Raw genomic sequence first — 23,320 nt, forward strand, 5'->3', positions numbered from 1 at the left:
GTACCACCACGCAGGGAACACCATGGGTCGCTTTTACTTGCGCGTAGTACCACTATGTTAGGTGTGTGCTCAGGATGCATTTTACAGTACCTGTGATTCGTACCACTATATGAACGACACTATAGGCTATGGGTGAGCGACACCATGCTTCTGCCTTGCCTATGATTAGTACCCACTATGTGAGGAATACCATAGGTTTGCGTTGCATGTAAATAGCGACACAATGTGCCTGTGTTACATGTACGCATGACATTACCTGTGAGTAGTACCATAATGTGTGGAATACCGCGAGTCTACGCTACTTTTGATTAGTACCGCAACATGACTAATACCATGGTTCTACTTTCCTAGCGATAAGTACCATTATGAGGGGCCGATGACCTGGATTTTGGACTCGCTTAGACTACAAGCATCATCGATTCAGTATTGTGCTTTAGAAGCAGTCCCTTGGTCAGTAATACTATTGTTTAACTCTAGTTTCTGGGAATGTGGGGCATTGCGGGTCGGATCCACTGATTGTTTTAACTTCATATCCATCCATTCATTCTTCGTCCTCACGTTTTGAATTCTGGTCAGTGGAGGATTATGGATTTTTTATTGCCCTTACATTTCGTGCCATTAGGGACCGATGACCTAGATGTTAGGCCCTTTTAAACAACAAGCATCATCATCATCCATTAATATTTTTAATTTATCTGATGGTTATGTGCCGGCTCCGCGGTGTAGGGGTAGCGTGCCTGCCTCTTACCCGGAGGCCCAGGGTTCGATTCCCGGCCAGGTCATGGACTTTTACCTGGGTATGATGGCTCGTTCGAGGTCTACTCAGCCCAGGTGATTACAGTTGAGGAGTTATCTGACGGTGAGATGGCAGCCCCGGTCTAGAATGCCAAGAAGAATGACCGAGAGGATTCGTCGTGCTGACCACACGACACCTCATAATCTGCAGGCCTTCGGGCTGGGGAGCGGTCTCTTGGTAGGTCATATACCTTCGAGGCTTTTGTGCCATGAGGTTTGGTTTTATGCTGGTTATGTAGGCTGTGTGCTGTATGTGTTTCACTAAATTTGTCAAGAGGAGCTGATAACCATGTGATTTTATCCCTTAAAACAATTACCACCACAGCCACCATATTACACAAAGGGCAAAATATTTTATTTTACGCATTTCATAAACAACTACTGTTCGTCACATGTAGTGTTTTGTAATTGTATTTTTCTTTATCTTTTAAAAAATTCATATTATAACGATGTCAGTGGGGGAATGATCAACTGTATATTTACACACTTTAAATAGGTTATTAGCAATATATTCGATTATTACAACATTTTGTTCTGTTGCTGAGTGGTAATACGAGTATTACCTAAGAAATTTCAATATCTTAAGTGATTTGTTAAGATTTTTTGTAGAATCCCTTTAATTAGGCTGTTAAAATAAGTGCTAACATCTATTTACGTCGATGATTCAGTTATTAATTAAATAGCTAAGCTATTTATCATCTATAGGTGTAAAAGAAAAGGTATTCCACAAATATTAATATTCTGCGGTCCGCCTTCTGGCACCGTTGCTCGTTTATCCCTGCCAAAGAACTAAGATCAGTCTAAACGCGCCCATATTTATGGCTTGACTGCTACCAAGTGGTGGTTCACCTAATAATTGAATATTATTCTCGTCTTTTTGTGTGCAGGAACCGCAAGTGCAGACGGTATCGCTACGAAGTCACGACTTCACCGGACTGGGCTTCAACATCTGCGGCAACATGCGAGATGGGATATTCGTCAAGGACGTACTACATCGCGGGCCAGCCTCCGAGTCTGGCCGTATCTCTCCTGGTAAGTAAACTGTCAGCGTATCTCGGAACAGGCCGGCAGTTGCTATTCGCAAGGACTGGATCTGGGTCAATTCTCAATTAACATATCCTTCTTGGTATTAGAATATGAACGCGCATGGCTCTGCTCCAATGAGTTATTCCTTCCAAAAACAATCATCTACAAACTTTCTTAGACCAAAAAATTCTAGACTCCTCAGTGCAGGCCAAAAGAAAATTTGCTTTACAAATTTCACACAAAAGTACCCCGAACTGGTACCACTATACGAAGTATCCTTATCATGCAGGATTGTTAAGGTTGTTTTTGTTTAATCAAGTGAATCAGATTTTTAACTTTTAAATCATACATTTTACTTACGATATCTTTCCTTTTATCGAAAAAAATGAAAATCCACAGCCTGTTTCCAGTTATTCGACCGGGTCAGGAATGGAATGAATGAATCCCCCATCTAGCGGCGAGGATAGGGATTGTTGCCGGCTACCAAAGCCTGTCGCACTCCTCTGGGGCAATGATTAATGAATGACAGATGAAATTAAATGATATTTCAGAGTGTTTCTGGAATGAAATATGACAGGGAAAACCGGAGTACCCGGAGAAAAACCTGTCCCGCCTCCGCTTTGTCCAGCACAGATCTCACATGGAGTGACCGGTATTTGAACCACGGAACCCAGAGGTATGAGGCCGGCGCGCTGCCGCCTGAGCCACGGAGGCTATACCCTTTTATCATTAATTTTAATTTAACCTGGGCAATGGGTCCTACATGCTTGTATTTTTTTAAATGTGTATTTTAAATTAGCTGACAAGTTAGCTTAATTTGCTTCTTTAATACATTTGCGTGGCAGAACCGGGAATCGAACCCGGACCTCCGGGGGTGGCGTGATTAGCTGCTACCCCAGGAGGTCCGGGTTCGATTCCCGGCTCTGCCACGAAAATTTGAAAACTGGTACGAGGGCTGGAACGGGGTCCACTCAGCCTCGGGAGGTCAACTGAGTAGAGGTGGGTTCGATTCCCACCTCAGCCATCCTCGAAGTGGTTTTCCGTGGTTTCCCACTTCTCCTCCAGGCGAATGCCGGGATGGTACCTAACTTAAGGCTACGGCCGCTTCCTTCCCTCTTCCTTGTCTATCCCTTCCAATCTTCCCATCCCTCCACAAGGCCCCTGTTCAGCATAGCAGGTGAGGCCGCCTGGGCGAGGTACTGGTCATTCTCCCCAGTTGTATCCCCCGACCAAGAGTCTGAAGCTCCAGGACACTGCCCTTGAGGCGGTAGAGGTGGGATCCCTCGCTGGGTCCGAGGGAAAAAGCCGAACCTGGAGGGTAAACAGATGATGATGATGATGATGATGATGATGATGAATACATTTGCGTATGAAAACTGATAGTACATGAAAAGGGGCATTACTAATAATTTTACTTATATCAGTTAGTGGTATTAATATTAGAACAGTTTGCATTTACTACACACAGTACTCAATTCAAAAGTAAATTGTTATACCACTTAAGTCATTTAATTCCCGGGCTGTACTTCCGCCCATCGTATGGAGTATTGTTATTGTTACCCGCCAGAAACAGCACTGCCGTGCTATGATGAGACAGTGTACTGAAAAAAGCTTGTTGTGAGCATCGGTAGTGACGCTACATTTGCGTTTGTAACTACTTGTTAAATGTTCTCTGCGAATAATGAAGTGGAGGACTTGAGTAATCAGCATGTTTGCATAAAATTCTGCTTTATCATTGGTTCCTTCCGCGCGAAGCACATAGGGCAGCGAGTTTCCACCAACGAGTCCTATTGGGAACGACGTTTTCGATATCGTCCCACCCGATATTAACTGTTCGTAGGTTTTCTTTGATCGTTTGACGCCATATTTTGCTTGGTCAGTCTGGTGTCAGCAAGCCGCTGGTGTCTTCCTTCGTACCGAGCTCGATAGCTGCAGTCGCTTAAGTGCAGCCAGTATCCAGTATTCGGGAAATAGTGGGTTCGAACCCCACTGTCGGCAGCTCTGAAAATGGTTTTCCGTGGTTTCCCATTTTCAAACCAACCAAATGCTGGGACTGTACCTTAATTAAGGTCACGGACGCTTCCTTCCCTCTCCTAGCTCTTTCCTGTCCCATCGTCGCCATAAGACCTATCTGTATCGATGAGGTGTTAAGCAACTTACAAAAAAAATCTCCCTTCGCATAGCGATCAGGCTTGGAAAACAGCTTCGGAATGTTAAGAAATGAGGAATGTGGCTTTTCGGGAGCAGGCTTTGGGGCTTTCCCAATCATTTGAGTGATTTCCCTGCTTTAAGAGAGGCAGAATATCGATATCAATTAGTGATGATGTTGCGCCCTGGTCGCCCAGTGTCCACTTCAGCGAAAGATCGTAAAATTGTGTCATACTATCCGTGAAGACAATCGTCGACCCAGTGGTGAATTCAGTGTACTAGTGGGAGTCAGTCATGGGACATGTCATAAAATCTTAACAGAAGATTTACACATGCAGCGTATTGCATTCAAGTTCGTGTTCAGAATAGTGAGCGATGACCAAAAGCAAAAAGTCTTGACGTTTGCTCGAATCTCAAAGAGCAATCTGCCAATGACCCCACATTTCTTTACAACTTCATTACGGGTGATGACACCTGGATTTACGTCTATGAACCCGAAACTAAACGACAATCTAGTCAGTTTAAATGTTTGTGGCCACCTCCAAAGAAATAAGCGAGGTAAGTCAAAAACAATACCAAGTGTATGCTGATGTGTCTTAAATCAGAAAGAAATTGTTCACAAGGAGTTTGTTCCACCTGGTCAGACAGCTAATGCTGCTTTCAACGTCGTTTTGAAACATTTATAGAAAATATGATGGCGAAACAATACGTTGCTCATTCGCCATAGCAATCCGTCTGCCCATTCTGCTTTCTTGTCTCAACGTTGTTGTTTTTTTGTTTTTGTTGCTAAAAACAACACGACCCTTGTGTCACATCCTATCTGTTCGCCAGAAATTGCACCGTGCGACTTCTTTTTATTCCAAAAACTGTAAATGCAGCTGAAGGGATGAAGATTCCCAATAAATCACAGTCCATTTTGAACCCGCTGCGAGAAAATGACATCCTGGAATGCTTCCGATCGAGACAGTGCGCTAGAATTGATGTCTAGCATAAAAAAGGGGACTTATTCCAAGGTGAATGGGTGGTGGGGGGCGGCAGTAATGTCTAAGGAACACAGTGAACTACTTATGAGATCAGTCCGAGAAAGTATTGACACATGAAGGAGCATAAAAGCGAATTTAGCAATTCAAAGGGATTTCTGTTATCAGTTCAATACCATAACATTATAGGGCTGCGTATTCAAACAGATGACCTGTTATTGTGTGTTAAGCTTATTTTCTAGAAATGTCAGTCTAAAAGTTTTCGTGGTCCCCGAATGTATAGCATCACAAGTAGATAAATTTATTTTCCAACTTTCTGACGATGCAGTAGCTGTCGTAAATTTAAAAGTGACGTCCTTTTCAGATTGCCCTATTTTATCATGCCGGCCCCGTGGTATAGGGGTAGCGTGTTTTCCTCTCACCCGGAGGTCCCGGGTTCGATTCCCGGCCAGGTCGGGGATTTTTACCTGGACCTGAGAGCTGGTTCGAGGTCCACTCAGCCTACGTGATTAGAATTGAGGAGCTATCTGACAGTGAGATAGCGGCCCCGGTCTAGAGAGCCAAGAATAACGACCGAGAGGATTCGTCGTGCTGACCACACGACACCTCGTAATCTGCAGGCCTTCGGGCTGAGCAGCGGTCGTTTGGTAGGCCAAGGCCCTTCAAGGGCTGTAGTGCCATGGGGTTTGGTTTTTTGGTTCTATTTTATCATGCTTGTGCATTGTCAGACTGACACTTAAGACAACTACATGGCAATTTAAATATAAAATAATTTTATTTATTTATTTATTTATTTATTTATTTATTTATTTATTTATTTATTTATTTATTTATTTATTTATTTATTTATTTATTTATTTATTTATTTATTTATTTATTATTTTAGTCCATTTATCCTCCAGGGTTGATTTTTCTCTCGGACTTAGCGAGGGATCCCACCTCTACCGCCTCAAGTGCAGTGTCCTGGAGCACGAGACTTTGGTTCTGGGGAAACAACTAGGAAGGAGGGCCAGTACCTCGCCCAGGCGGCCTCACCTGCTATGCTGAACAGCGGCCTTGTGGTGGGATGATACGATTGGGAGCGATAGACAAGGGATGGGGAAGGAAGCGGCCGTGGCCTTAAGTTAGGTACCGTCCCGGCATTTGCCTGGAGGAGAAATGGGAAACCACGGAAAACCGCTTCGAGGATGGCTGAGATGGTAATCTAACCCCGTATACTCATTTGACCTCCCGAGGCTGAGTGATTCCCGTTCCAGCCCTCGTACCACTTAACAAATTTCGTGGAAGTCCAGGGAATCGAACCCGGGCCTTCGGGTGTGGCAGCCAATCGCAATAACTACTACACCACAGAAGCGGTTATAGTTTTACTTAACTCAGTTATTTAAGTGAGGTTCGCTGAAAGTGCTCATTGGAATCAGTACTGTGCGTGATTTGAGCAATGGAAGTAATCTCGTTGGGCTTATGCAATACAGTTGTATTACCTACGTATTGTTTTCCGTTTCTTGCGATTGATAAGGTTTAATATTTGTTATAGAAGGAACTTGAGAGAGCTATTTCATCACGTAACCATGTTATGTACATTTTACTGTAAAGATTTCGATAAATGGTATTCCGGCTACTAAACCGATATACTGTCGGATTCAGAAGTATGGATGGAGTGAGTTTAAATGACTGTAGAAAAAGAATAAATCTACCAATGTCAAACCCAATAACACCCAATTGTAGCTGCGTACCTTTTGGTCGGGCGGTAAAGCGCTGGCCTCCCGAGTTCAGGTTGGTGGGTTCGATCCCATCTTCGTCCTGTAGTATTTGAAGGTGCTCAGATACGTCATTCTCATTTCGGTAAATTTACCGGTATGTAAAAGAACTGCGGGACTTAATTCCGGCACCTTGGCGTCACCGAAAAACGTAGAAGTTAATGGGACATAAAACCAGTAACGATGAGTACCTTCGTTGTTCAGGAACAGTATGCAATAGTTTTTGCATGGTCATTGTTTCAGCTATTTTAATCGGAACATAAAAGTAACCTATTGTCTACGGACAAAATTCGAGTTTAAAACTCCATAAAATAAAAATATGCCGTCCGATCATAATAAACTACTACAAGCCTTTAAGAACGTTTCGCGTAATATCACTGTAGCGAAGTCCGCTCCATGGCTAAATGGTTAGTATACTGGCCTTTGGTCACAGGGATCCAGGGTTCAATTCTAGGGAGGGTAGGGAATTTTGACCACATTGGTTAATTTCTTTGGCACGGCGGCTGGGTGTATGTGTCGTCTTCATCATCATCATCATCTCATCCTCATTATGACGCGCAGATCGCCTACGGGCGTCAAAACAAACGACTTGCACCTGGCGAGCCGGACTTGTCCTCGGACACTCCCGGCATTGAAAGCCATACGCCATTTCGTTTTACTGTAGCGAAAAATGACCACTCCTCACGAATTTGGATTGAACTTTCAGTCTTAGGAAATACCTTATTTGAAAAAAATGAGTCCATTGTCTTAAACCGTGTTTGATAATACAGTCCGAATTGTAATACACTACCAAGGGACACAAGATCACAGGCTTCAGTGTCACGAATATCCAATGGCAGCGCACTGTTTTTCAGTAAAAGAGGAGTTCAGTTTATCTGCCTAATTTCAGACCTATAGTTCCTGCTGTCTTTTGAGTTAAGAGAAAATTACCCCTATAACAGTTGGAATAGTTGAGATATTTGAGTGTAAGTCACATCTGGAATGAGTTACTGTAACAGTTGTGATCCCTTCCTTGTCAGGTGAGCAGTAATATGGGAATCTAGAACAGTTCCCAGGCATGTAGTTGCTATTAAAGAGTGGGAACTAGTCGCTTCAGTCAACTCATATCGTTCCCATCACAGTGGATTCTATCTTTCACATTCACGCTGTGAGAGATCAGGGATTCGTTCTCGAACTTAAACATTACGTGAAGTGTCTTACATTCTGATCCAACACCACTTCACTTTATGGGTACCTTTCTGTCGTAAGAACATAGGTCGATAACAGTGCAACCTGGGACATTATTCTGTAGCACTGACTGAATGCTCACACTAGAGGCCCCAGCTATTGGGGTCACCGATTTCGTTCACACTTCGGGAGGTGATCTACGTCAAACATAAACAAGGTGCATGTACGGATGTTTGCTCCATTGGCCCTTATTTAATTGGGAAAATGGCCCTGTAGATCCTTACCCGGATCGCTAAAGATAGGTTAGACATCCAGTATGGTGTGACTCGGACGGCGCTGAACAGTCTTGCCAACGTCGGCGCACTAAACGACACCGACAACAACGCATTCTGTGTTCGAGAGTGGACAAATCTTGAATTAATGAACATTGAATCACTTTATCTGTTTGTTTAAGTCTGGGGAGTGACGGACTATTGCCCTGTATGCCGAATGAAGCGGCGCTCCAGATTTTCACGGCAAGCAAAGTCTGGGGGACGTAAGCTGCCGTGAAGCGGCGTACAGGGCCCTAGTTTCACCTGGCAGCGACAGCAGCGCATTCTCATTTTCACGGGATACGGCAGCCCTAAGTATCTGAGACAATAGGAAACTTGTCTTCATCACAGCCGACCAATTTCGCATACTTACAGTCTCAGTTTTAATTATTCTGTATAAGGAAGAACACTTCTCGAGGCGCGTTAGTAGGTTTCTGGCAAGCACAAAGAAAGGATCTCTTCTCTCTGATATTTCAGGTATCGCTTCAAATCACTTTCCTGTGATTTTTTTTTCTCTTTCCTAAACACGCGATCTGGCTACGGAAGCGTCACTCTTTACTTTTTAACCTTTTTCCGACTAGAAAGTGAGATGGGGTCAGAACATCGCCAGTACTTGGGTCCTCTGTGATCGGCTGCTGTTAAGGGCGGCTTCTTTGCTGACTATAGTAGACTTAACTAAAGTTGGCGTCTGACAGGTAAGGTTGGAGGGAGGAGCAATGCACGTGCCATTTCACGTTGTTGCCGCATTCCAGCATTCCTTTCTACATACTCTTACCCCTCGCTTCCGGCTCACTTGTTCCCTCCTTCATTCTGACCGCTGTGATCTGTTGTAGACTACCTGGCCAGGCGGTGTCGTCCCATTTGCGATCACTCTTATACAAACAATCAGGTTCTTATCAGTGACAGTGACAGGTTTGGCAACTCCCAGCAAGACGAGCTGCCCTGAAGTTTTATCTCCATGGCAACAGCAGTCGCCCCACCCTCGTTTCCATGGCAACCATACAGCCACTCCCTTTATCCCGCCTCGGCAGGCAGTAAACGGACCTCCCTCTAAGAAATGTCAGACGCCAACTCTTATTATTAGCAGTATAGTGTTGTGCACAAGCCTTCCTCGTCCTGCTGCGAGCGTCCTAGAACCTTCCGCAGGCATCGTTTGATAGAACCGACCATCCTCTCCCAGAATCCAACCTTCATTCCTGTTAGCATTTAGCTGTTGTACCGCAGGTCCCTGATCTCAACGCGAGCATCTGTGGTTTAGGCTCTTCAGTACCTCATTTTCATATGAATATGTCTTATGGCTGGGGTAGGGTTCGTCTGAAAATTTGCGTCACGAAATTTGCGATAGAAAATGTATGACGCGATGTTACCAGCAACCGCGCAGGCTGTGGTGTGGCGGACGTGGCCTTAATTAATTTGCCTGTGTGAAAATGGGAAACCACGGAAAATCATCCTCAGGGCTGCCGACAGTGGGCTTCAAACCCACTATCTCCCGGATGGAAGCTCACAGCTGCGCTCGCCTAACCGCACGGCCAACTCGCCCGGTCCTTGTTGATTCTAAATGCCATACACATGTCTCTCAAGAACGATTCGTTAGATGCAAATAGATAGTTGGCCCATTTCTCTCAATCGAAAGATTATTTAAGGACAAATATAGAATGAGATGTAGCTGAGGACAAGGGCCCGTATTTTTCATCAAGAAAGGACAAAAGAAAGGGAAGTCCTAGGCAAGAGAAAGATTTCAAAACGGACTATATTACTCCCTCAAAGGAGTGCTATTTTGATTGAAAATACACTTTAGCACATTCTTTGGATACATTTATCACTTCACAACGTATGGAAAATGTTGTGTTTGATTGCATTCTTCTTCTTATTCTTCTGCCACTTTTCCCACACCTGTGGGATCACCGGTGCGAACAGCGTCGCACATGCGGATTTGGCCCTGTTTTACGGCCGTCTTCCCTTCCTGACTCCAATCCTACATGGAGGTATTTAATCACTATTGCGTATTTCTGTGGTGGTTGGTAGTGTGGTGTGTTGTGTTTTATGAATATGAAAAGGAAAGTGTTGGGACAAACACATACACCCGGTTCCCGAACCAGACGCGATTAGAATCCCCGACCCGTCTGGGAATCGAACCCAGAACCCTCTGAACGGAAGGCCATTCGGCCAAAGAGTCGGACTGTGTTTGACCGCATTGTTTAAAAGTCAGATTCTAACACTCTGAATGTAGAATCTCTTTATAAACAGAAAATGACCGCTGAGCATCAACTGAAACGAGCGGTGAAAATTTTGTTTTAATACTTAACTCTAAATCAGCACAGTTTATTAGTTTGTCAATGTCTATTGCGATATTTTGTCAAGAAAGGACCAACGTAAGATAGAAAAATGAGCATTTACTAAAAGGAGGTGTTCAAAATCACGCAGCTTGATCGGTGGAAGACAGGTTTGAACACTGCAATTAATTATTTCGTGTTCCGTATTGAAAAAAAAAAAAAAAAGGATTTCCTTTAAAATCCGACCTCTACTCATGACCTCATTTCAATACATTCTATATACTTGCACACTAACAGCTGCTGAGCAATAACTGTTTCAGAAATACGCAGCAAATGGCTAGTTGCTTAGAAGGAAGTGGTGGTGATGGTGATTATTGTTTTAATAGGAAGTACAGTTGGACAAACGTCCTCTATTCATGCTAATCAAGAGGGAAATGGAGAGAACCGATCCTTCGAAAAATGAGGTATTGGCAGTGGAACGGGAAGAACCACGAAGGGTGTGAAAATGAGACTCCTTAGGCCTCACACAATGTAACATCGTCGGGGTCGGAAGAGAACAACAGTTGACCAAGGGTGGTTAGAGAGGAAAGATTACGGAGAGGAGCTAGATACGAGTAAGTCGAGGCACTGGGGACCCTTTTGGTTGCCTCTTACGACAGGCAGGGGATACTCTGGATGTACAGTACTCTACCACCAACTACAGGGGAAGGATGCCACTAAGCAATGCCACATACCGGAAAACCGCTAATACCTCACATTTGCACGGTATTTTCAGAGTTCGTTTTGTTAACAGGCTACTTGTATATTATTTACAATGTGTCAGATCGTCTCAAAGGTCTCGAATATATGCAAAAATGACTTTTTTTCACTTATGCCACTAGCATCTGGAGTAAGCTTCTATACCTGAATATGTTACTGGATGTATAACCCCGCGGTGTAGGGGTAGCGTGCCTGCCTCTTACCCGGAGGCCCCGGGTTCGATTCCCGACCAGGTCAGGGATTTTTACCTGATCTGAGGGCTGGTTCGAGGTCCACTCAGCCTACGTGATTACAATTAAGGAGCTGTCTGATGGTGGCCCCGGTCTAGAATGCCAAGAATAACGGCCGAGAGGATTCGTAGTGCTGACAACCAGACACCTCATAATCTGCAGGGCTTCGGGACGAGCAGCGGTCGCTTGGAAGGCCATGGCCCTTCGGGGCTGTTGCGCCAAGGGGTTTGTTTTTGTTTCATAACGCTTCACTGATGCGCCAAACAAAAGGACTGACTAGTTGCAATACGAGTGATGGCAGGATTCCAATTCGCTCCGCATGATAATGGAACTGAACGTGTCTCACAACACTAGTGTCAAAACCTGTTCCTTTCAGAATCAACACCTTGAGTAAGGCTTCCAGCGAAATGGAGAAACATTGAATTAACCGATCGTTCGCTGCATTAACCATTTTATCTCTGACGAAAGATTATTAGGATAATTAAAGAATGAGAGGTAGCCGGTGACCTTATTTCAAAACATTGTGTATTGAATATTTACGTTGAAGCGCTGGCCTTCTGACCCTAACTTGGCAAGGGGAGAGTGCTGGGACAAATACAAACAGCCAGTCCCCGAGCCAGAAGAATTAATCCCCGGTCGGGAATCGAACCCGTGGCCCTCTGAACCAAGGGCCTCAACGCTGACCATTCAGCCAAGGAGTCTAATAATAATAATAATAATAATAATAATAATAATAATAATAATAATAATAATAATATACCTGGATCTTATGGCTGGTTTGAGGTCTACTCAGCCTACGTGAAAACAGTGCCACTGAGGAGCTATCCGACGGTGAAATAGTGGTACTGATCTAGAAATCCAAGAATAATGGCCGAGGAATTCGTTACATTGACTAGGCCTACGTGTGGTGACGTAATCTGCACGCCTTCGGGCTGAGCAGTAGTCGCTTGGTAGGCTCCGTCAGGGCTGTCGCACCATACGGTTTGTTATAATAATAATTATGTGTGGCTGTTGCTAGCCTGGCGCAGACTTTTGTGTGTGGTATGTAAGGTACTGGAATGTAAAGAAGCACAAACATCTAGTCCCCGAGCTAAAGGAATTAACTACGGTAATTAAGATTAAAAATCCTTCAGGAATCGAACCAGTGACCCGAGGTCTGAAAGCCAAGACCCTGACTACATTATTGCTAGTACAGTAGTAGTAATGTTATTTTTTTATTTTTTTTAAATTTATGTATTTTGCGGTTAGGGGTATAATAATAATTTCGTGTGGATATTTCTAGCCGGGTGCAGCCCTTGTAAGGCAGACCCTCCGATGAGGGTGGGCGGCATCTGCCATGTGTAGGTGACTGCATGTTATTGTGGTGGAGGATAGTGTTATGTGTGGTGTGTGAGTTGCAGGGATGTTGGGGACAGCACAAACACCCAGCCCCCGGGCCACTGAAATTAACCAATTAAGGTTAAAATCCCGGACCCGGACGGGAATCGAACCCGGGACCCTCTGAACCGAAGGCCAGTACGCTGACCATTCAGCCAACGAGTCGGACGCTGTTAGGGGTGCATAACTGTGAGCTTGCATTCGGCAGATAGTTGGTTCGAACCCCTGTCGGCAGCCATGAAGATGGATTTCCGTGCTTTCCCATTTTCACACCAGGCAAATGCTGTACCTTAATTAATGCCACGGCCGCTTCCTTCCCACTCCTGGTCCTTTCCTATTCCATCGTCGCCATAAGATCTATCTGTGTCGGCGCGACATAAAGCCAGTTGTAAAAAGTTACTAATTAATTAATTATTTATTTATTTATTTATTTATTTATTTATTTATTTATTTATTTATTTATTTATTTATTTATTTATTTATCGTATGGCCATTAGTGCCGGAAGTGTTCGAGGACATGGTTTGGTCGCCTGGTCTGCAAGTCGTTCTGTTTGACGCCATGGGCGTCCTGCGCGTTTGGACATGGGATGATAATGAGGTAGGAAGATGATGAAACCTAATGTCAGCATATAGCTTACTCCTGTCGAATAACACCAAAGGATCTGCTTAACGTCGCCATCCAACAGGATGACCTACCATCAAGAGCGTCATGCTGTTCTCCATATGAACACTGAGGAGAGGTTTGGAATTGAATCCATGGTTTTGGCAAGCAGTCTAATGATTAGTGACCGAGCGAGTTGGCCTTGCGGTTGGGGGCGCGTAGGTGTGAGCGTGCATTCGGGGGATATTGGGTTCGAATCCCACTGTTGGCAGCCTTGAATAAGGTTTTCCGTGGTTTCCCATTTTTACATCAGGCAAATGTACCTTAATTAAGGCCACGGTCGCTTCCTTCCCACTCCTAGACGTTTCCTATCCCATCGTCGCCATAAGACCTATCTGTGTCGGTGCGACGTAAAGCCAATTCTAAAAAAGTAATGTGACTAGTGATTGGTCTTGACGATCAACATTCTGATGGAGAAAATGTTTTCCACCAACGGGACTCGAACCGGCTAACCACGGTGCCAAATCAACAGACCCTACGCTTTAACGTCCATGGCCACCAGGTGGGTAAGCGATGGTGGTGGTAGTAGCATTCCTGTTTATATAAAAAACAAACCCCATGGCACTACAGCCCTTGAAGGGCCTTGGCCTACCAAGCGACCGCTGCTCAGCCCGGAGGCCTGCAGATTACGAGGTGTCGTGTGGTCATCACGACGAATCCTCTCGGCCGTTATTCTTGGCTTTCTAGACCGGGGCCTCCATCTCACCGTCAGACAGCTCCTCAATTCTAATCACGTAGGCTGAGTGGACCTCGAACCAACCCTCAGGTCTAGGTAAAAATCCCTGACCTGGCCGGGAATCAAACCCGGGGCCTCCGGGTAAGAGGCAGGCACGCTACCCCTACACCACGGGGCCGGCTTGTTTACATAGTAAATAGAACTGAAATGATATGACTGCGTGTTTTCTTCTTTACTTGAGAATGTCCTTGATACAAAGAGATAAAACATGCCGTGTGTAGAAATCACTGACCACCGAAAACGCCTAGCACTCTGGCGAGTCTATTTATATATTCTGGATGGACGCCAAAAATATCAAGCTGCCAGATTAGTTTGGGAATATCTCTTCAAATATAAATTCAGTGTCAAAATTTATCGATTAAGTGGTTTCGAAAATTCTCCTACAAGCCCACCAGCTTTGCCTACTCGCTGTTGACACAACACGACCTGATTTCAGCGAACCTTGGAGACAGATAGTAGTAGGATGTTGTGCGCTAAACATGTGTGTATGTGGGGAACTGTGTTTGTGTTGTAAAGGTTAAGTCCTGTCTTGGAGAATTTCACGTGACACTGAAACAAAGAAGAGTGGTGAATGGGAAACTTTTGAAAGGTATTTGTCAATTGCATGTATTAATTTATTTTATTGTTTTCCCTTTTGGTTGAACGTCGCTCTAACATATCGAGAGTTTTCTACGACGCAAGGATAGAAACGGCTAGGATTGTGAAGGAAACGCTCGTGTCCTTAATAAAGTTGCAGCCCCTGGTTTACCTGGTGTGAAAATGTGAAACTACGGAAAACCATTTCCAGGCCTGCCGGTAGTGTAGTTCAAAGAACCCACCATTTCGCAAATGCTAGCTAACAGCTAAAGGGCCCAAAACGCGTAGCCAATTCGCTCGTTGTAGCTGACTGGTTGGCTGGCTGGCTGGCTGGCTGGCTGGCTGGCTGGTTGGTGGGTGGGCGGGTGGGTGGGTGGGTTGGTTGATTGGTTGATTGGTTAGTTGGTTGGTTGGTTCACAGAAAATTGACTGACGGACTGAATTATCGATCCTCTATCTTATGAAAGCAGCTGTTGGCCAGTAGGCCGTGGCTCGTCAGAATGCTGAAATGCTACAGATTTATAATGTGTTAGGGCCTATAAGTAGAGGCACCTGTTTTTTGTTGTTGTTGTTGTTGTTGTTGTTGAACAGTTTTGCCTAATTTGGTCATATAAATGTTATCTCGGTATATTTTTCGCTATTTTTTATTTTTTCAATAATTTCGCTAAATTCTAATTTCCACATTTCAGCAATAAATGTTAAACCAACAGGTAGTAGTTAATAGTATATTTGTAATCAGACATTCTTCTATATGTATAAGAAACATGAAAGGTATGATTCTGTTGAAAATGCATGTTAGGTCTACATTTATCAAGGCATAATGTTACGAAAAACTGTATCCTGTCTAGCCTACGCACATAACTTACACATCAGACTGAAAAAGATATTGATACAATGAGTTCCATCTTACTGGAAGTCAGAGGTGTTCTCTTGTCAGACATTGTACACTGACTGAGCAAATGCAACACCAAGGAGGAGTGGTTCGAAAGGGATGAAAGTTGGGGAAAAACAGAGTCGGCACGGAAGAATAATTGATGTTTATTTCAAACCGATATGCAGGTTACACAATGCGCACGGCATCGACTCAGTAGGATATAGGACCACCGCGAGCGGCGATGCACGCAGAAACACGTCGAGGTACAGAGTCAATAAGAGTGCGGATGGTGTCCTGAGGGATGGTTCTCCATTCTCTGTCAACCATTTGCCACAGTTGGTCGTCCGTACGAGGCTGGGGCAGAGTTTGCAAACGGCGTCCAATGAGATCCCACACGTGTTCGATTGGTGAGAGATCCGGAGAGTACGCTGGCCACGGAAGCATCTGTACACCTCGTAGAGCCTGTTGGGAGATGCGAGCAGTGTGTGGGCGGGCATTATCCTGCTGAAACAGAGCATTGGGCAGCCCCTGAAGGTACGGGAGTGCCACCGGCCGCAGCACATGCTGCACGTAGCGGTGGGCATTTAACGTGCCTTGAATACGCACTAGAGGTGACGTGGAATCATACGCAATAGCGCCCCAAACCATGATGCCGCGTTGTCTAGCGGTAGGGCGCTCCACAGTTACTGCCGGATTTGACCTTTCTCCACGCCGACGCCACACTCGTCTGCGGTGACTATCACTGACAGAACAGAAGCGTGACTCATCGGAGAACACGACGTTCCGCAATTCCCTCATCCAAATCGCTCTAGCCCGGCACCATGCCAGGCGTGCACGTCTATGCTGTGGAGTCAATGGTAGTCTTCTGAGCGGACGCCGGGAGTGCACGGGAGTGCAGGCCTCCTTCAACCAATCGACGGGAAATTGTTCTGGTCGATATTGGAACAGCCAGGGTGTCTTGCACATGCTGAAGAATGGCGGTTGACGTGGCGTGAGGGGCTGCCACCGCTTGGCGGCGGATGCGCCGATCCTCGCGTGCTGACGTCACTCGGGCTGCGCCTGGACCCCTCGCACGTGCCACATGTCCCTGCGGCAACCATCTTCGCCACAGGCGCTGCACCGTGGACACATCCCTATGGGTATCGGCTGCGATTTGACGAAGCGACCAACCTGCCCTTCTCAGCCCGATCACCATACCCCTCGTAAAGTCGTCTGTCTGCTGGAAATGCCTCCGTTGACGGCGGCCTGGCATTCTTAGCTATACACTTGTCCTGTGGCACACGACAACACGTTCTACAATGACTGTCGGCTGAGAAATCACGGTACGAAGTGGGCCATTCGCCAACGCCGTGTCCCATTTATCGTTCGCTACGTGCGCATCACAGCGGCGCATTTCACATCATGAGCATACCTCAGTGACGTCAGTCTACCCTGCAATTGGCATAAAGTTCTGACCACTCCTTCTTGGTGTTGCATTTGCTCTGTCAGTCAGTGTATTACAGTACATTGGAAATGACCTCTCACCATCAACATTACCAACCGGGATCCATAAAGCCTTCACTACAGCTTCCACTAAATGCCCACATTCTGAATTCACCTTCACCTTCTCCACATGAACTGCCAACTAGATCCCTTAACACTGTGTATGGTTCAAGATATTATTCCGATATTGAAAGTTATCGTAGGATGGCGATTTGGTTTAGATGAGAGACTTTGTCATTTTCTAAATCATCATTCAATATGCTTCTTGGATCAAAAAGTGACTTCACATAATTTCGTCAATTGCTTCGCAATTTTGCTTAATGGTAAATAGTTTCATGTTCTGAGCTGAATTGGTAAAATTTCGCAAGAAATTGCGATTTTGCGCCTTGCAAAACACAGGTGCCTCTAGTTATTTATTTATTTATTTATTTATTTATTTATTTATTTATTTATTTATTTATTTATTTATTTATTTGTTTGTTTGTTTGTTTGTTTGTTTGTTAGCTGACATGCTCGTGCTTCACTACGTAATGCGCAGGTCGCAGACAACCGCGAACACTCCTCTGCCGTATTCCCTTACATTTGCACACTGCTCCTTCCAATCAGCGCTTCAGAGTAGGTATCGAATAGTTGGAATACTATCTGGGATACTATGATGAACCAGTGTGTTATGTACCAGTAGTTATCAGAACATGTATGCACCAGAGGAATGGCATGCTAAGAAAAGAAAGGTCTACAATTCAATTCTCAATAATCTACGGTTTTGGTGGTCCTATCGATAAATACAGTACTACAAAACCAGAGTTATATATAATTAAATTTCCGATCATTTATGCCTTATACATTTTTACCGTACCGGCTATAATAACAGAGATATTCATGAATTTCGAATTTTGTTGCTAAATTCATGTCATTGCCAAGACACGAGAAAATGGGTGAGCAGAATTTAATGAAAATCCGTATGTAAAGTCATGGAATAAACCATTACAGTCTAGACTATAAATAACTTCATTCACGCTGGATGAAATGGTAGTTTAGGGGAAGGTGCCTAACATTTAATGTTTAAATACCGTACCTATGTTATTGGTCCTATCGGCTTGTGGCTTATACAGCTTCATCGTACAGACTGCGATAATATATTTTTTTTTAAATTCAGGATCAGCAACAGCATAACGCCGAATTACAAAGAATTTAGGCTTTTGTTTCTTAGCCCATGGAAATATTGTTCAGTCGTGTTAACTGGCGAAGGTTTTTTTTTTTTTTTTTTTTTTTGTCATGATTGTCTTAAGGTGTAAAACCGCGTATTGATCGGTACACATCAGCAAGGAACATTATTATTAAGATATTATAATAAGAAAAATAGCACAAGGAGCCCTGCACAAGTCAGTTGATATAATACCAGATTTAGCTAAAGAACCGCACGATCGCCAACCCACGCCACCCATCGCCAGTCAGCACCTTCCTTGATGGATCGGTTACCTTCCTTCATATTCGATGTTCAAGTGTTCCGATGGCATTCTTATCGCACAGCTCTAGGATCTAACTCTCTGAGCCTCAACTAACAGTTATTGGTGGAACCAAGGCTTTGAATATTTTTAGTTTTCTGAATACGGACTGCCCTTCGGGGTCTACTAGACCCCATCTGAGTCTCAATTCTGTCACAAGTTACTTAGAATTATTTCTCGCAGACTGATGCTCAGGGACACTATCAGAATTTTGTTGGTTCTTTGTTTGTTTTGTTTTTTGAACTCGCTAGATGAATTTGGTCATGTCTGCCTGAAGTCAAACTGTATATATTTTGGTTTTGGAGAGAAAGGTGCTGATCTGTGATATAAGTTCTACAGTCTTTGTCGTGCGCCTTCACGGAGGAGTTAGTACCTAAATGTGATTTATGAAGTCCCTGTCCCATTTTATTCCTCTTTTTAGATTTTAAAAAATCACTACTAATCTGCATTTAGGGCAGTCGCCCAGGTGACAGATTCCCTATCTGTTGTTTTCCTAGCCTTTTCTTATATGATTGCAAAATAAATTGAAAATTTATTGAACATCTCCCTTGGTAAGTTATTCCAATCCCTAACTCCCCCTTCCTATAAACGAATATTTGCCCCAATTTGTCCTCTTGAATTCCAACTTTATCTTCATATTGTGATCTTTCCTATTTTTAAAGACACCACTCAAACTTATTCGTCTACTGATGTCATTCCACGCCATCTTTCCACTGACAGCTCGAAACATACCACTTAGTCGAGCCGCTCGTCTCCTTTCTCCCAGGTCATCCCAGCCCAAACTTTGCAACATTTTTGTAACGTTACTCTTTTGTCGGAAATCACCCAGAACAAATAGAGCTGCTTTTCTTTGGATTTTTGCAGTTCTTGAATCAAGTAATCCTGGTGAGAGTCTCATACACTGGAACCATACTCTAGTTGGGGTCTTACCAGAGACTTATATGCCCTCACTTTTACATTCTTACTACAACCCCTAAATACCCTCATAACCATGTGCAGAGATCTCTACCCTTTATTTACAATCGTATTTATGTTATTACCCCAATGAAGATCCTTCCTTATATTAACACCTAGATACTTAGTTTTCATGACACTGGACACAGAAGAAATTCGCTCTGTTTCCGCATTTTAATTATTATTATTTTGCGTAAGAATTTAAATTGTGTCACATCTGAAAAGAATTATTTAACAGGCATGCATTGAATTTCATTGTTTCGTAGGTCAAGATTAGGTAAGCAAAGCAAAGCAAAGTCACCTCCGTACATGCCATGAAGGCCCTTGGAGGAGTGGAAGGTAAAGGCTTCCACCATTGTTAACCGCGGTTCGTGATGGTGTAGAGTGGTTAGCTCTACGCCCGGTCGCCTTTGCCCCCAGGAATTAACCGGGTACTCATTTTTGGTGTAGGCTGAGTGAACCTCAGGGCCATATGCACCTCCGGAAGTGGAAATCTCATTTCTTAAATTTTACGACTTCCTGGCGGGGATTCGAACCCACGTCCTTCCGGGCGAACCGAGCACGCCTTTACCGCCTCGACCAGGCAGCCCCTCAAGATTAGGTAAAGACTAGATAAACAATTGATAGGGAATCCGTCATCTAGCTGACAGTCCCATATGCAGATCAGTGATGATTGTTGACAATGAAATAATAAGAATAGCAACAACTTTGCAAGCATCCTGCAGGAATACCAACTTACTTTCCTGCTCACTTTCCACTACTTGTTTCATGGTAAAGGTTCAGGGGATTCTGTACATGCTCTCTCTTTCTGGGAACAATTCTTACGATAAGCTTTTTCCACGTTCTTTTCTTCACATCATAAAATATGAACAGTTGTCTTGAGAATTCTTTGTCACAGGTTCTATTTAGTACAAGCCAGTGGAAAATGAACTGACCTTTCTCATGTCCTTGTTACATGTTTGCTAGGGGCTTTACGTCGCACCGACACAGATAGGTCTTATGGCGACAATGGGATGGGAAAGGCCTAGGAGTTGGAAGGAAGCGGCCGTGGCCTTAATTATGGTACAGCCCCAGCATTTGCCTGGTGTGAAAATGGGAAACCACGGAAAACCATCTTCAGGGCTGCCGATAGTAGGATTCGAACCTACTATCTCCCGGATGCAAGCTCACAGCCGCGCGCCTCTACGCGCACGGCCAACTCGCCCGGTCTTGTTACATGTTAATATGCTGCAGTCACTGGCATGATGCTAGTACTGTACCATACACACCTCAGACAAGACAAGAGCAGTGCACTGTAGTCCCTGCAGCTCGATACTCTTTTGTTGCTAGCTGCTTACTTGGTAGCTTTACAGGTTATCAGTCATGATACCCACTATTGACACTCGATGGCTCATAGCGACACTCCATTGGTCAGGGGTGAATTGTAAAGAGCCCCTCTGGCAACTGAGGATAATACATTTTAATAAGGGCCTTGGCCAATTCATTTGTCACGTTAGCAATCACACCTACGAGTTTTTGTAACTGTGCCATTCTGTTTTATTTCTAACGTCGCACTAACTGCTTTTAACGGTTTTCGGACACGCCCAAGTGCCGGAATGTTGTCCCGTGGGAGTTCTTTTACGTGCCAGTAAATCTACCGACATGAGGCTGACATATTTGAGCACCTTCAAATACCACCGGAATGAGCCAAGGATCGAACCTGCCAAGTTGGGGTCAGTAGGCGAGCGCCTCAACCGTCTTGAGCCGCTCACCTCAGCCCAGATACGTCTTACGGCGACGATGGGATAGGAAAGGGCTAGGATTGGGAAGGAAGCGGCCGTGACCTTAATTAAGGTACAGGCCTAGCCTGCATTTGTCTGGTGCGAAAATAGGGAACCACGGAAAACCATCTTCAAGGCTGCCGACAGTGGGGTTCGAACCCACTATCACCCGAATGCAAGCTCACAGCTGCGAGACCCTAACCGCACGGCCAACTCGCTCGGTGTTTTAAATTTCAACCAGTGGCAGTGACTATTAATAGAGATGGAATTTAAAAATGTTGCAGAATTTATATTTTTCACATAACAGTAAATATATTTAGAGCCTCCGTGGCTCAGACGACAGCGCGTCGGCCTCTCATCGCTGGATACCGTGGTTCAAATCCCGGTGACTCCATGTGAGATTTGTGCTGGACAAAGCGGAGGTGGGACAGGTTTTTCTCCGGGTACTCCGGTTTTCCGTGTCATCTTTCATTCCAGCAACGCACTCCATTATCATTTCATAGCATTTATCATTCATTAACAAATCACCTTGGGAGTGGCGACCCCATTGTAATAACAGCCTATATATGTTTCATTCATTACATCCCTGACCCGTTCAATGACTGGAGAACGGGTTGTAGGTTTTCATTTTCAGTAAATAGATTTCTAAGGGTGGGTTGGCGGCTCCCTAGCCACGGCATACAACTAATACCAGGTAAGATTTATATTATTAGCCTTTCGAAATAATGTACCGAGCGGAGTGTCAATAACGCGCTACGGCTATGTAGCCAAGCTCTGCATTCCGGGGATGAGTGAGCTCGAAACACACCGTCAACTGTACTGAGAATGGTTTTCTGTTGTTTTCCATTTTCACTTCCAGGCAAATGCCGGGACAGTTCCTTGCCCAATTTCACTCATTGTCATTCATTTCGTCTTCATTATCTCCCCATCTGGCGTTGGCGACAGGAAGGGCATCCCACCGTAAGAAAACATGCCATATACAGTACTTGCATTTCGCCTCATCACCGATCCCGTAGCAGGAAACGGGACTACGTGGTAGCCTACTTTCCGAAGTAATGTAAATTGTGTTGAGGTGGGTATTGTATAGTTTTTACTCTTATTATTAACAATTACTGACAGCTAGGAAATTGAGATGATGATACAATGAAGGATATGCAACTACAGTAATAGAGTAATAAATATTGATACTGATATTTATTGAAGAATATTACAGGCTTTCGGCCCAAATACATGTTCCCGTTACAAAGAGAAAAAATATGTACTAAATCTACCATGTGTACGCAAAATAAAAATAAACTAAGTCTACTATGTGGACGCTCACATGGGCGGAAAACCTATCCACATGTGAGCGCCACCCTTATAACTACCTTACTGACCGGCCGTGCCGTTTCCCACTGGTGAGGGAAAAAAAAAGGAGCCACCCTCTCTGGAACGACACGTCTGGCCCTTAATAGTGTAATAAATAAGGTACAGGTTTGTGAGCGATTGCAAACAATGTGTTGCGAGATTGACAGCAGGCAAGTGTATGATGGTAAACGGGGTGGAAAGTCAGGTTGTAAGTTTCACCAGGAGGAAAAGTCCTCTCACTTTTAATTAATGTGTTGGAGTGAAAGTACCTCATGGAGATCACCTCGCAGATAGGCCTACGACGAGTTCGTCAATTTGAATAGCGCGCCCGGAAGTAACAAATTAGCCTCATTTTCGCGAAAAGAAATACACTGACTGACAGAGCAAATGCAACACCAAGAAGGAGTGGTCAGAACTTTATGTCAATTGCAGGGTAGACTGACGTCACTGAGGTATGCTCATGATGTGAAATGCACCGCTGTGCTGCGCACGTAGCGAACGATAAATGGGACACGGCGTTGGCGAATGGCCCACTTCGTACCGTGATTTCTCAGCCGACAGTCATTGTAGAACGTGTTGTCGTGTGCCACAGGACACGCGTA

At 44.4% G+C, this 23,320-nt stretch overlaps 1 protein-coding gene across 1 annotated transcript in view; it reads left to right on the forward strand.

Moving 5' to 3' along the window:
* The window catches only part of LOC136877784 (uncharacterized), a 411,138-nt gene that overhangs the window by 354,179 nt on the left and 33,639 nt on the right, over positions 1-23,320 (forward strand). Inside the window, exon 5 of the mRNA XM_067151990.2 lies at positions 1,683-1,827. Within this exon, the coding sequence (XP_067008091.2) occupies positions 1,683-1,827 (145 nt within the window). The remainder of the gene's footprint in view (positions 1-1,682; positions 1,828-23,320) is intronic.

Source organism: Anabrus simplex, chromosome 7 (assembly GCF_040414725.1).
Source record: "Anabrus simplex isolate iqAnaSimp1 chromosome 7, ASM4041472v1, whole genome shotgun sequence".
NCBI lineage: Eukaryota > Metazoa > Arthropoda > Insecta > Orthoptera > Tettigoniidae > Anabrus > Anabrus simplex.